The sequence below is a fragment of the Pogoniulus pusillus genome, chromosome 12, assembly GCF_015220805.1.
Source record: "Pogoniulus pusillus isolate bPogPus1 chromosome 12, bPogPus1.pri, whole genome shotgun sequence".
NCBI lineage: Eukaryota > Metazoa > Chordata > Aves > Piciformes > Lybiidae > Pogoniulus > Pogoniulus pusillus.
The window spans coordinates 26,835,323-26,851,200 of NC_087275.1; the positions used below are offsets into that span (position 1 = coordinate 26,835,323).

Here is a 15,878-nt window from a genome sequence, read left to right on the forward strand (position 1 = left end):
ATGTGGATCAGCTCTATTAACAAAAATAAACACTTCTGATTATACTCTCATTTCTCTACTTTATGTAAGAAAAGCAGTTCCAAACTGCTCAGTTGAATGTGTCAATGTATATTACAGCAAAGGTGAGTTACATGTTCAGTTTGCAATCCTTCAGCAGTCTCATCTGTGCTTGTGAAACAAAGAGAATTGCCTGACATGAATCAGGTACTATTTGCTTCTTATCCACAGGCTTTACAAAGTTCTCTGCAAGAGCAGCAAAAAGGATTGAACTATCTCAGCACAACTGTAGAAGACATGTCTAAGAAAGCCCCTGCAGAAGTCAGCCAAAGATATAGATCAGAGATTGAGGTGATGCTTGGCCGCTGGAAGAAGTCATCTGCACAGGTGGTGGAACACTGCCAGAAACTTGAGGAGTTTATGTCTAAACTCCAGCGATTCCAGGTTAGCCAAACTTTTTCAGCCTCAGTTTCTATGTGGTAGCTTTTGACTCTTGCAACTAGCACAGGATGCATTTATACATGTCAAGGAAGTAACTCCTAAGTGAAATATAAAAGCAGTACATAAAATGTTCACTTGATTTTGGTAGATCTAAGATTTTACTGTGAGTTCTGATTTGTGTGGCTGTTTCTGCCTATGTTGTTTCAATAGCAAAACTTAATTTTTATTTCAATCAAATTGCTACTAATATTCCTCTGCTTATTTCCTCATGCAGCTGGATTAGTGAGACCATATTGACTTTAATGGATTCATTTACACAATTAAAGTAATTTTTAATATGGTAGTATCTTGGTGGCCGTTGTCAGAAAGCAAAAGTGTCTATGATGTAAACCACTGTGTGAATTTCAGGTGCTTGGAGTGCCAGCACTGGAACCTTACACTGTCTTTGTCACTGTGAGGATCATCTACTTATTCATAAATTACATGTATCACCATTTCAGAGGATGCTTATGACATAGATAAGAGTTAACATCCATTTAAAATCCATTTTTAATGTATTCCTGGTCTATTACTAGGTAGGTTTCTGGAGAATTTTGATCAACCAGTCAATGGAGAACCAATGGAGAAAGAACTTTTTTAGTTTTAAAATGTTTTCCTCTCCTCAAAGTTGTGATACAAAAACATCATTACATATTGACATCATAATACATACAATTTCTGCTCAAGCAACTTTATTGAATTGAGCTGAAACTAACAATTACAGTTCTTATATATTGTGTTATACCTCTGAAGGTTGAGGTCTTTTAGCCATACTCATAAATGTGTTCTTACAGTGTGTTTCTTCTCAGTGTTCTCTCTTTCTCTATATATATTTCTTCTGTTTACATCAAATATTTCTATCTTTGGCTTTGTTTTGCTGGTAGTAAAACATGATACACGATGAGCTCTGCGTTGTGAATTGCAATAGCATGAGAACTGTAATTGTTAGTTTCAGCTTAGTTCAATAAATTTGCTTGAGCAGAAATAGATTTTCTGTCAAAGAATCAATATACTCCTGCTTTTGTGGAGAAAAGAAAAGCTTAAGAAGTACTAATTAATTTGTTACTCTTTGTCAGTTTTTAGGTAAGCAAAATGGACCATAAAGGGGGAAACATTTATCAGTACTGTTTATAATGTAGCTGCTGAAATGTGGCATTTGCCCAAACTGTAACTTCAACTCCACAGCTATGTATCTGATGATTGAAGCTGGCCATGAAATCAAGTCTAATGGCATAGTGGTAACCCTTGGCCAGCAGCCCAATGTCTCAGCTGCTCTCTGTTGCTCCTTCCTTCTCGCTCCTTTCCCCAGCTCTGTCATAGATTCCCCACCGTAGGCTGTAATCCTTCAGGAAAATTTTGTGCCTGTGTGAGACAATCCAAGAACTTCAGCTTCCTTTAAGGCACATCGTACTGCTTGAGTCTGGGGTTCTTCACTAGCCATAGGCTGAATATCTCATGAACTACAGGGAGATAAGCTCTGTCACCATGGTCCTCACCACAAGCTGCAGTAGAATCTCTGCATCTCCAGTTGGAATACCTCACCTTTTCCCTCCTTCACTCACCTTGGTGTCTGCAGGACTATTTATCTTTTTTTTTCTCTCCTGATCTGCCTGTCTGATATTTTTGCCCTCTATTAACTGTATTATAGCAGAGGCATCGCCAGCTGACCATGGGATCCACTGTGTCCTGTGGTTGGTCCACTGGAGCAGCTAAAATTGGCTGTGCACAGCACAAAGCAGCACATGGCTTCTCCTCACAGAGGCTACCCCTGCTACTGAAAGCTTGCCACATAAATCAAATATAAATAAGAAATACTAGTAACTGCACAGAACAAAGCAATGCAAAATGAAAACCTTTTTTGTGTTTTTTTTCCATCTGAATTTTCTGCATAGCAGCTTAGAGATTCTGTCACTACTCTTAAAAGAAGAAAGTCCTGAGCATCATGATCGTGCTCTTAGATGTAGTTTTAAAGCATTACAGTGTGAGCTCTTTGTTGCATACAAGCCTTGGGCTTCATATTTATTGCTGAAGTCACTATAGTACAGTTAATGTAAAAGTCATTGTCTTTTCAGATCCTTGAATGCCTTCTCTTCCAGAAACTAGTTCTGGCTGTTGCAATTTATGGATTGCATCAGCATGGGACACAATGAAATCACTGCCGATAAATAAAGTACATTTAGAATCTGACTCAAAATGCAAGTCATACATTTGAACCTCTTTGCTATCTGGAGACATACCTCTCTTTTAAGTAAATCACATCAGACCTATATTTGCAACATTAATGGATTAAAGTGTTCTTATAAAGGTATTAATGTTTCATCATGAAATATGATTCTGAACTATTTTTGCTGTCTAAAAATGAAATGCACGGTAGCACTTCACTGGTTTACTTACCCTTCTGAACTGCTGATAATTTCTATATGATTAGTTTTTAGTAATTCAGTTCATTGTCCATGGTAGCCTGTTGTTATTAAATATATCAGGTACATTAGGGAAATGCTCCTTTTAGTTATTTATCTCACAGCAGCTGCTAAGGCATTTTTGAGCACGTTTTAGGGCACACTCTCTATGCTAATGAAGCGTCCATCTTTTGTGCTATAATTCAACTTTGCATTCAGCATATAATATCAATATGTCTTTCACCAGTGATGAAAACAGCTTGATGAAAAGGTGCTGTCTAATTTGCCTTTCAGATTTTTGCCATTGATAATTTTCAATGTTTTCATCTAATTGTTTACCTAAGGTGGTATTTTAGAGGACCCATAAATGATGTTACACCTTTCAAGGTATTAGATTAGCTATGAAATACTTCCCGGGGCTGGTGGCATTTCTTCTTTTCAAACATTAGAGGTTAAGCTTTTTTATATTAATTACAAGAGTTAATTAAAGACTATGGAAGGCAACTTAATGGTTCCAAATATTCCAGTGCTAGAAGCAGTAACTGAGAGTCAGTCTGTGAAATGAGTCATTGAGTCATTATATGATTTTTGTTTCTGAAGTGAATGTTTCAGTTACTATTTCAGTTAGAAAATGTATAGATTTTTTTTTTCTTTTTGAGTGGTAAGAGAATTTTCACAGAATCACAGAACTGGAGGTGATCTGCTAGAGAGCAGCCCTGTGGAGAGGGACCTGGAAGGCCTGGTGGATAACAAGTTATCCATGGCACAGCACTGTGCCCTTGTGGCCAAGAAGGCCAATGGGATTCTGGGGTTGATTAGGAAGAGTGTGTCCAGCAGATCAGGGAAGGTTTTCTTCCTCCTAAACCCTGTCCTAGTGAGACCCTGAGAGCTGGGCTTGTTCAGCCTGGAGAAGAGGAGGCTCAGGGGAGACCTCATTGCTCTTTACAACTACCTGAAGGGAGGTTGTAGCCAGTCGGGGCTTGGTCTCTTCTGCCAGGAACCCAGTGATAGAACAAGAGGACACAGTCTCAAACTGCACCAGGGCAGGTTCAGGCTGGATGTTAGGGAGAAGTTCTTCACAGAAAGAGTGATTGGCATTGGAAAGGCCTGCCTGGGGAGATGGTGGAGTCACCATCCCTGGAGGTGTTTAAAAGGAAACTGGATGAGGCACTTAGTACCATGGTTTAGTTAATTAGAAAGGTTAGGTGATAGGTTGGACTCGATGATCCTAGAGATCTTTTCCAACCTGGTTGATTCTGTGACCCCACCTCGAGTACTGCGTTCAGTTTTGGGCTCCAGTTTAGAAGGGACAGGGATCTGCTGGAGAAAGTCCAGCGGAAGACTGTGAGGATGATTAGGGGCCTGGAGGGCATGGCTTATGAGGAGAGGCTGAGGCCTGAGGCTTTTTGGTCTGGAGAAGAAAAGACTGTGAGAGGATTTAATAAATGTTTATAAATATCTGAGGGCTGGGGGTCAGGAGAGGGGGCCAGGCTCTGCTCACTGCTCCCTGTGATAGGACAAAGAGCAATGGATGTGAGCTGCAGCACAGGAGCTTCCACCTCAACTCAAGGGGGAACTTCTTCACTGTAAGGATCACAGAGCACTGGAACAGGCTGTCCAGAGAGGTTGTGGAGTCTCCTTCTCTGGAGACTTTCAAGGCCCATCTGGATTTGTTCCTCTGTGACCTGAGCTAGATTTTGGTCCTGCTCTAGCAGGTGGATTGGACTTGATGATCTGTGTCCCTTCCAACCCCTGACATCCTGTGATCCTGTGAACTTTAGAGGTTGGAAGGGACCTCCAGAGATCGAGTCCATCTTGCCTGCCTGGGCAGGATCCCCTAGGATAGTTTGCACAGGAACACATCCAGGCATGTTTTGAAAGTCTCCAGAGAAGGAGACTCCACAACCTCTCTGGGCAGCAGTATTGTGTTTTGCTAGAGAAATAGGCACTAGAGTCTCCAGCTTCCAAAAGGAGCCTGAAATTTGTATTGAAGCACAGCAGGATTTGATAGGTGAGCCTGAATTAGCTGCCAAGTATGAGCAGTCTGAACCACACAAGGAACCGATGAGCACGTATGCAGGATCTAAACACAGCTGATGTCTGGAAGGCATAAACTTGAGAGCCAGAAAATTGCCTGCTTGTAGACACATCCAACTTGGACAGAAACGGTCAGAGTGCAGCCTAAGGAGCTAGATAAAATTAGTTTCCCTTGTTTGCTGTGTTTGTATTTTTTCAGACAGTTCAACAATCTTGAAATTAGATTGTGATGAGTTTTAGTCATAGCGCCAGGATCAATTGCACTGCTGCCAGTCAGGTTCTGTGCCATGCAATAAAATGTCTTTTTAATAAACAGAATGACATTAAAACACTGAAGAAGTGGATGGCTGAAGTGGATGTTTTTCTGAAGGAAGAGTGGCCTGCCCTTGGTGATTCAGAAGCACTGGAGAAGCAACTTGAGCAGTGTACAGTGAGTATTGTCTGCTTGCTTGGCAGTTCTTCTCTATGAGCCTAGATTGCTCAGAAGTTACAAAAATGATTGCTGTTCCTAAATATAAATTCTTCTTTTAAGGGGGTTGTCTTCTGCAGTGTATTTGAACCTCCTGCATTTCCTGGGTTTGAAGGAAAATTCTGTTTAAAAAAAAAAATAATTAAAAGTTAACAAAATAAACAAAATTGAAGACTTTAATATGGAAAGGAATCATAGATTGTATTGCTACATATGAGTAGAAGGAGGAAAACATTGAAGAGGGTATTTGCAGCAAGTAATGACTTAGCCTCACGATGACTTTTTATTTACAAACATTGCATGTTTATTCCTTGTAAGCTGTAAAATCTGTGCCAGAGGACCTTTTTTTTTTTTTTTATCTTATTCACACATGATTTACAAGTTTTTTTCTGACTGTACCGAAAGACCTTGCAGGTATTGTGAGTTATATCCCTAATTTTTTTGCACTAAACATACAAGTTCCAGGATTTTGTCCCAGCAGAGTTTTAAAGCATCGTGAAGTATTGATACTTTCATCACAGGGTTTACAAATTCTTCTGCCTGTCCCAACAGAGTGTGTAAGTGCAGTGAATCTTGTAATCCATGATAGTCCCTGTCTATATGTTCAGTGGAATTTACAAGTTCTCTAAATGTTCTGGCAGGATGTGTAAATATTATGAAACATACATATTGATCTTACAGAACTATGAGCTCCTCAGGCTTTCTGTCTTACCTCTCAATTATTATAAATTACATATGGCAAACGTTACCTCTACAGAGTAGTAAATCCTATGTAGCTCCTTTAGAATCTATCATCTGACATTATGAATAATTAGCACAAATATTATCCATTACTGTCAAGTATATAATAAACCCACCAAAATCTTCACCACTTTTTATGTAGTCACACCTCCAGCTTTTTTTTACTGTGTAGGAAGCCCAAGTAACATCTGCAGCTCTGATGGAGGACTTAAGGAGTAACATTGAAAGTGGCCATTTAGAACTACATCAGGGCTTAAGTAATTTCCAGCCACAACATTCTAATAACTAGACATAACCAGAGAATATTACCATTGAGATCATTTTAAGTGAGTTAGCAAGTGAATTACCAACCCATGGGTAATGCTGCTGTAGTTAAAAAGATGGCTTCACAAATAATTTTCCAGCATTACAATGGGAAGCTCTTGCACAAGCAAGAATAAATGATCTGAAGATCTTGATTGAAATAGATTTATGAAAGATTGAAATAGATTTATTAGTGTAATATTTTATATGTACATATATGTAACAGATTTATTAGTGTAACATTCTATATGTTCATATATGCAATACATTTATTAGTGTAACATTCTATATGTCTATATATGTAGAAAGAGTAGGTAAATAACATTTGAAGCTTACATAATATACCTCTTGCAAATGAAGTTGATCTGATCTAGCACAGCTTACCACATTATAGCTGTTCATATCTGTTTTATTTATTTTCATAGTTAAGTCTGTTAACTGTGCTCATTTCACCAGAGATCTGTACCAAAGACATGTCAGAATCTCATGTGCACACGTTTTCATAGGGATGGCATAGCTGAAAGCTTGTGGAAATGCTGCTTGTCTAACAGTCAGCTGTTTTTTTAGGCTTTAGTAAATGATATCCAGACAATCCAGCCCAGTTTGAACAGTGTTAATGACACTGGGAAGAAAATGAAAAGCGAAGCAGAGCCTGAATTTGCTTCCAGAATTGAGAGAGAACTAAAGGACCTCAATGCTCAATGGGAACACATCTGCCAGCAGGTATCAAATCTCCCACTGTGACTGTTTCATTTCAAATTAATAATCTGCTTTCATATTGGTAGAATTTGTCCTCCTGTGCAGTAGTGAAGAAGCTAAATTTAGTCATACTTGCTTCACATTAATTAAACTTCTCTTTTAGGAATTTTATTCAGCATGTACCAATATATGTGAAGTGTATTTCTTTATATTCTAATACAATGTCTTCTTATTTTTATAACAAAGTTACATACTAATGTCTTAGAACTTAACAGCAAGGTAATTCATGACTCCTAAAAACCAGTTTTCTGAAAGTGTTACAGAGGCATTATCCAAAAAAGCCCCAACTTCTCTATTTAGTAGTATGTTTTCTTTGGTGTCATTGTTCTCACATGCCGTTACTCAGGGTGAAGTAACACACTGAAGCTCTCCAGAGTCCAGAATTCAATAACTCAGAACTAAGACTATGTGCATGTGTGTAAATTCTAATCTCTAATGGTCATACTGAGAATTTGAGAGAAGGGGGCATTAAAGGAAGGGACACTTCTTTCATTTTAAGACATTCTTAATAAATAATGTAATAGATAAAGGGAGGTAAAAGTTACTATTACCCAATTGATGGCATTTGGAGTCCCATTCTTTATGACAGTTGGAAGAAAATGTCTTTGATGTTTATTACTTTTACCTTTTGTTTTCCACTTGCTCCTTCTGTTGGCTTTTAAAGCTATTTTTGGCTGACAGTCAAACTATTACATTTAAAGATGGTCAAATGTTTCCTAAAATTATAATTCTTCACTTTACATGTGACAAATAGGCTCTGGATATTTTTCTGATGGATGCAGTTATCAAAGAAGTTGATCCTTGAAATGTGTGTTTTATCGATCCAGTCGTGTAGTCTTTCCCCTTCAGCTAATGTGGAGTGCTTGCTTGCTGCTTTAGTATTAATAAATTAGTTATCTTTGCACTTGTTTCATAGAAATTTCAAAGAATGCCTTCTGTTTTCAGATGTTTGTCACCATTTTCTTCTGACTTCCCTGAAAATCTTACTGCAGTAGTTTCATTCAATACACAGCACAAATTATTGCCTCTTGGTGGGCGTTTCTAACACAGCTTCCTCAGTCACAGGTATTAAATGCCTAAGTAGTAACTATGTAAGTAAGTTTGACCTGTAGGGATTTCTTGAAAGGATTTGGAAAAGTCAGCTTGAGTTGATGTGCATGAATTTGATATGCCTGTGAGAGCTAGAAAGTGGCATTCAAATACTCTTTCCCAGTGATGGGAGACTGCTTCTCTTCTGGTGCTGCGGCTGAGGGAGAGGCAATTTTCAGGATGGATATACATGTAATACATTTCCAATTATCTGTTATTAATATCTATCTAATGACTTGTTAACATCTGCCTAATTACAGCAATGCTATTAGTACAGGATTTACCTTGCTTCATTTCAGGCTAAAATATGGTCAAGTTTGGACAGTAGCCTTGCTTCAAGTACTATGTAATCTTTTCTTTCTTAAAGGCCTATGCTAAGAAGGCAGCATTAAAAGGTGGTTTGGATAAGACTGTGAGTCTCAGAAAGGATTTATCAGAGATGCATGAATGGATAACACAAGCTGAGGAAGAATATCTGGAGAGAGATTTTGAGTATAAAACACCTGATGAATTACAGAAAGCAGTTGAAGAACTCAAGGTAAGAGATTAACTAATTCCTTGAGCTGTGTTCAAAGTTCTTTTTGAAGCTTTCATTGTAAAGAAAATCTACTCTTTCTTCTAGGAAACTGTCTTTGGAGATCTGCCTGTTAGCTTGAATTTTAAAGTCTATTTGAAATACATTGGAAGATATTTAATCTTTCACAATACAGAGTTGTGGGTTTTGTTCTCTTTGCTGTATTGGATACTTGATTTTGATACAGTTTCAACATTCTTTTACTTAAGGGATAATTCCTATGAGTCATGTGTTAGCAGCAGTTAACTATTATGGTGAAATCAGTCTTATGCCTTCTCTCTGGGTCAGTCTCTTCTGCCAGGCAACAAGCAACAGAACAAGGGGACGCAGTCTGAAGTTGTGCTGGGAGAGGTATAGGCTGGATGTTAGGAGGAAGTTCTTCACAGAGAGAGCGATTTGCCATAGGGTCTAACACCACAGATTCTGTTTATGAGGATTCTCCTTTTTCACTTTGGTCTCACTTCATGTTAGGTTAACACTCCCTGGTGGTGAAGGTGCTGAATTTTCTGTGAAGATGAAAGAATAAACCCAATGAAAATGAAAGAATAAAACCAATGTTAATGTTCTCATAAATGTGTGAAATATACACTTGAGGGAAAAAAAATACACTCCCTTTAAATGCAGGTTAATGACAGTGACATAAGAGCAAGATTAGAAATATTTTCCTTTTCTTGATTTCAAGTCTTACTACTTATGATCATTCAATTCACAGGGTTTTGGGTTTTTTTTTCATCATTTGTGGCTCATGAGTTGTTATGGAAAAGGTATTTGGAGCATTTCTTGGAAACTGAAATGTTTTACTTTTCTGAGTCTTCCAGAAAACAGAATAACTGGGGCATGTTAGGTTATACTGAGTACAGTGTAGTAGCAAAAAAAAAAAAATGAAAACAACAGTGGTTTTGGACATACTCAAGACTGTGTCAGAAAGTCTTGGAATTAAATTACTCTTGAGGGGGGGTTGTAGGGTTGTTTATCTTTTTTTTCCCTCTGACAGAAGTCTGTCAGAGAGATTTCTAACAGAATTACTCAACATAAATTTTCTTTTAAAACCAGAACTACAATTTATTTTGTATTTTTTTTTCTCCCAGAGAGCAAAAGAAGAAGCCATGCAGAAAGAAGTAAAAGTGAAGCTTATCACAGATTCCGTGAATAATTTTATAGCTAAGGCTCCACCTGCAGCACACGAGGCTTTGAAGAAGGAACTTGATGTTCTAATTACCAGCTACCAGCGACTCTGCAGCAGACTGAACGGGAAGTGCAAAACTTTGGAGGTTGGGCATCTTGTTGGACATTATATTTGTAACACTAACTGCAAAAGTAAGATGTATTATCATGCTCAAGGCTGTCCTCATATTATGAGGCATATAGGAAATACCATATGGTAAGAGTAAGATACCTAAATCTTTCTGAGAATTATATATACTGAGGAATCATATTAAAAGAGAGTCGGGGCTTAGGTGGGAGACAGCAGTGGCTGTGCAGGGTTTTTATCCCTCTCAATACTGAGCCAAGAATGTGGCCTCTACAGCAACCCTGTGACAGTGTCTTCACCACCTCCTCTAGACTTCTTTCTTGCATGGCTAAGGATTTTGGTTAAGTGGTCCTGAAACTGGCAGGTGGTATCTCATCAATTAATCTGCTGACAAGCTGAGTCTGTGAATTACACAGGATCATAGCATGTTAGGGGTTGGAAGGTACCAAAGAGGTCACCGAGTCCAACTCCCCTGCCAGAGCAGAACCATACAATCGAGTTCAGGTCACAGAGGAATGCATCCAGACAGGCCTTAAAAGTCTCCAGAGAAGAAAACTCCACAACCTCTTTGGGGAGCCTGTTCCAGTGCTCTGTGACCCTTACAGTAAAGAACTTCCCCCTTGAGTTGAGGCGAAACCTCCTATGCTGCAGCTTACATCCATTGCTCCTTGTCTTATCTCAAGAAGCAAGTGAGCAGATCCTGTCCCCCCACTCCTGACACTCAGCCTTCAGATATTTAAAAACATTCATTAAATCCCCTCTCATTAGACATGATTTTTTTTTTTTATATAGTTGTTAACTAATCCACAATAGCTAACTTCATGCAGGACAGTTATATGCCTGGGTAAAATGTATCTCCTCTTAATTCCTCTGTGGAAAATTAGATGTGTAGTAAAAGATCATAATCTATATCTCCTTTGAATTGCACTCAGAGAGAATTGATCTACAAACATTCTAAAGCATCTCAATAAATTTATTTTAACATCTAACATAAAGGAGCAATAAAACCAAGATTTATGGAGAGATTAAATGTTTTGCTTGTGTATAAAATGCCACTTTTATTTGTTTAAGCATCTTCAGTCACAGTAAAAATAAAATATTAGACAATAGTTTAATTTCAGGAGAATAAGAGTTTTTATTGTTTTTTTTTCCTCCCAACATTATGTTCAATACTCTAGCAGTTAAATGATCTATAAATTACACAAAATGTGGTTTAGAATTAATTTCTTGAGAAAATTCCACCAGTATTCTTGAAAGCTGTGTTTTCAGATATTCTATGAAGTTGTGCTTTAAGTAATTAACACACAGAATATAGAAGCAACCTAACTACATCTTGTAACAGACACAAACCTCTAACAAGTTCATAATCATTCTGATAATTTGTCTATTTAACATGAGGAGAAAATTTTACAGAAAGGAGTGTATGGTGTGGATAATTCACAATGAAGGAGACTGAAAGGAGATTCAAGTTGTGTTTTTCAGAAGTGGTTATTATTATGTGTGATCTGCTGTGGCTGTGTTCTATTTATTATGTACATATATATGTGTCTATGTATATACATATATATGTGCATATATATACCTATATATATATACATATATATGTACATACATATATGTTATGTATTATGTTTGTTTGGAACACACCAATAATGAGGAACAAAAGGCAACTGTATGGCACTATAACTATAGGACATGAATCATGTTGCTGGGGATGAAGAATCCAATGCTTTTAGTGTTTTAATAAGTGAAATCTAGTGTTCAATCTCCATGTATTATCTCAAAACCCTTTTTTTTTTGCTTGTTTTATATGTTGTTTTTTTCTCTCCATCAGGAGGTATGGGCATGTTGGCGTGAGTTATTGTCGTATTTGGATGCAGAGAATAAGTGGTTGAATGAGATTGAGCTGAAGCTGAAGGCAACTGAAAATATCCAGGGAGGTGCAGAAGAGATTTCTGAGTCTCTAGATGTAAGTGCTGAGTGAAGTAACACCAAATCACATGTATTGATAACTTGTAAACCACTTTAGAGTTTCAAAAAACAAACTATGAAACAACACTACACATGAGCAAGGTGCAGAGTAGTTGTAAAATCCTATGTTCTCACTTAATTCAACATGTCAGGTTCTGAATTTGAAACCACCTAAGTGAAACAGTCATTAAATGTGTTATGCCCAAGATCACAGACAGGTTGGTGGTGACAATAAAATGCAAAATCATCTAAAATAAAAGCATGGCCCCTTAAGCCAGCTAAAAAATGTTGAAGTCTTCAGAGCAATCTTTCATCCTGGCACTTCAATTCTGTTATTGTTGCTTAATTTTAATTCATTAGATGTTTGAAATTTATAGAAATTGACACTCTTAGCAGATCAAAATGCAAAACATTTCACTGATAATGCAGTTTTGCTATTGAACTTCATCCAGATAATGAAGCAGATAATGACTGCTTTGTCAGCTCCAAAAGCCCTGTCTCCTGCTTCCCAAGATGATGCTAAAGATGGCAGGATCTGTATCCTCCAATTCACTCTGGTGAGGAGGCACTTCTCTTAACTGGTCCTGCCTGAGTTCAGAAATCAAAGCTGTCTGGGGTGCCTCTGATTCCTGCTGAAGAGCTGAAAAAAACCTTACAAGAGACATTTTTCTGCTGTCCAATGATAGGACAAGGATCAGTGGGTGCAAGCTGGAGCACAAGAGGGTCCATGTGAACATAAAGAAAAGCTGTTTCACTGTGAGGGTGACAGAAAACTGGAAGAGGCAGCCCAGAGAGGTTGTGGTTTCTCTCTAAAGACATTCAGAACTCACCTGGATGCATTCCTGTATGACCTACTTCAGGTGATCCTGCTCTGGCAGTTGGACTAGATGATCTCTGCAGGTCTCTTCCAACCCCTAATAGTCTGTGAATCTGTGATTCAGACTTTTAAAATACACAAACACTCCCATTGAACTCACTGGACATAGTCCATGTATTAAAATCAAGCACTCAATGTACTGCTTTGAGAAAAATCTTTGTTTTCAGTATGAAGTAGCACAGAGCATTTGTTGTCAAGATATGGGCCACAGGTATTTTAATCTTTCCTGCCTACTTTTATTGTGTATGAAATGAGGGGTTTTTTTGTTTTTTTTTTACATTTTTAAGACAAAATTGTAATTGCTTTGTAGAATCTAATTTGTAGGAAGGAAAATAAACCACCTTTTGGCTCTATTTCAGTCTTTGGAACGTTTAATGAGACATCCAGAGGATAATCGCAATCAGATTCGTGAACTGGCTCAGACTTTAACTGATGGTGGAATCTTGGATGAATTGATCAATGAGAAACTTGAGAAGTTCAATACTCGATGGGAAGAACTTCAGCAGGAGGTATGTTTAATAATTATCCTGTCCTCCCATTAAACAACTGACAACCCAGCACTATTAAAAAATACTCCTTTCAGAAGTGGATGGTTTCCATAGGTGTGATGGACTAACTCCAGTGACTTAGTACATAACTGCTTGCTCACTCCCCACATCTCCTGGTGTGATGAAGAGGACAAGAAAGGCAAGAGTGAAAGAACTCAGAGGTTGAAATTTGCCATTGGAATGGGCTGCCCAGGGAGGTGGTGGAGGCACCGTCCCTGGGGGTGTTCAAGAAAAGCTTGGCTGTGGCACTTAGTGCCATGGTCTAGATGATTGGCTAGGGCTGGGTGCTAAGTTGGACTGGATGATCTTGGAGGTCTCTTCCAACCTGATTGATTCTATGATTCTATAATAACAACATAATAAGTCAAAGGGAATAAAAAGGAGAAAGCCAGATGATACAATCGTAATCACTCACCACCAGGAGACTAATTCCCAGATAGTCCTCAAGCAATGGCAAATTTGGAAATGCTCCTCCTCTCAAGCCCTCTTGCTGAGCATACAGTGTATCTCTGTTGTCTGTTCACATAAGCTCTCCTGACTCTGTCCCTTTACAAATGCTTGCCCACTCCTAGCCTACTCCCTGAGAGAGGCAGTGTGAGAAAGAGAAGGCATTGGCACTGTAGGGGCACCGCTCAGCAATAACTAAAAGATCCTGGCGTTATCAACGCTGTTTGGATCATTAGCTGAAACCTCACCACTGCACAGAAAATAATTAACTTCATCCTAGCCAAAATTAGTACAAGAGGTAACCCTAAAATTCTAGAATTTAAGTGACCATCCAGCAGATTTAATCTTCAGTTGCATATTTAGTGATGTTTTCTCTGACAAAGCCCTTAGTGGGAAGCAAACTCTTTTCACAATTAAATATAAGGTCAACTTTGTGTAATTTTTACTCAACAATACGTTAGGCTCTTTGTATCGATGGAAGAGTTCACAAAGACCCTTTGGTGGAGAAACATGTTTAGCAGAGAGATTCAAATCTAGCAATATCTGGAGATGATAATTTATCCTCCTTTGCTGCAGACCCCGTGAAGAAAATGTTGCTACTTCTTTGACAAATTCCACTAGTGGGCCAGTATACTTTTTTGGTTGGTAAATCAGTTCAAAACTTTGATATCTGTGCATTAATATTTATTTTTAACACTAGGAGTTTATTTAACATATTTTTGTGTGCACACTGATAATCAAAGGGGCTGTGCAATGTATAATCCTAGAATCGTAGAGTTGTCAGGGCTGGAAGGAATCTCAAAGATCATCTAGTTCCAAATTGCCTGCTACAGGCAGGAACACCTCACACTAGATCAGGATGCTTAGAGCCTCATCTAGCCTGGCCTTAAAGACCTCCAGGGATGGGGCTTTCACTGCATCCCTGGGCAACCTGTTCCAGTGTCTCACCACCCTCATGGTGAAGAACTTCTTCCTAACATCCAATCTGAATCTACACGCTTCTAGTTTTGCTCCATCCCTCCTAGTCCTATCACTGACATCCTCAGCTTTCTTACAGGCCCCCTTTGGATACTGGAAGGCCACAGTAGGGTCTCCTCAGAGCCTTCTCTTTCTCCAGACTGTACAGGCCCAACTCTCTCAGTCTGTCCTCTTAGGAGAGGTGCTCCAGCCCTCTGATCCTCCTTGTGGCCCTTCTCTGGACACAGTCCAGCATGGCTATATCTGTCTTGTAATAGGGGCTCCAGAACTGGGCACACTACTTCAGGTGGAGTCTCACCAGAGTGGAGTACAGGGGGAGAATCACCTCCCTTGACATTCTGGGCACTCTTCTTTTGCTGCAGCCCAGGATACGGTTGGCTTTCTGGGCTGCAAATGCACGCTGGTGGCTCATGTTCTGTTCATTCCTGCCACATAGTGGACATAGTGGCAGGAATGAACAGAATTCACCTTGTAATTTTAAGACAGTTCAAAGGATGCATAAGGAAAGTCTCAATTACTACTGAGATGGGAATGGACTAAGTAAATGCAGACCAGTCTTACAGGATAGAGTAATAAGGCAAGTAAGATATGGAAGGATTCAGCACAAATGCATCAAAAAAGATACCCATGCAGAACTGACTTCATATAGGAAATTGTGACTTTTGTTCTGACTGTTACTCTTCATAAGGAGTATCTTGGACTTCTGAAGAGTAGTATAAGCAAGATGTCAGCTCAGTGCTTGCTGAATTCAGAAACTATTAAGGAAAGACCAAATGAAAGACACACAAACCCTCTGTATAATTGTAACCAAAACACGTTCAAAGATGAGCTCCCAAGACAGTAAATTTCAATGATTGTGGGGTTATATCAAGAGAGGTTTGCAGAAAACACCTCTGATAACTATCTACCATGATTGTGATAAGACTTTTGCTTCTTCCATGGTGCTGAGAATGTAGT

At 38.7% G+C, this 15,878-nt stretch overlaps 1 protein-coding gene across 18 annotated transcripts in view; it reads left to right on the top strand.

Annotated features, from left to right (window-relative positions):
* DMD (dystrophin) overlaps window positions 1-15,878 on the top strand; it is a 1,274,903-nt gene that overhangs the window by 548,910 nt on the left and 710,115 nt on the right. For all 18 annotated transcript variants that reach the window (XM_064151948.1, XM_064151957.1, XM_064151959.1 and 15 more), the window contains 7 exons: window positions 229-441; window positions 5,230-5,343; window positions 6,994-7,149; window positions 8,642-8,812; window positions 9,937-10,119; window positions 11,935-12,069; window positions 13,308-13,457. In XM_064151948.1, the coding sequence (XP_064008018.1) occupies window positions 229-441; window positions 5,230-5,343; window positions 6,994-7,149; window positions 8,642-8,812; window positions 9,937-10,119; window positions 11,935-12,069; window positions 13,308-13,457 (1,122 nt within the window). The remainder of the gene's footprint in view (window positions 1-228; window positions 442-5,229; window positions 5,344-6,993; window positions 7,150-8,641; window positions 8,813-9,936; window positions 10,120-11,934; window positions 12,070-13,307; window positions 13,458-15,878) is intronic.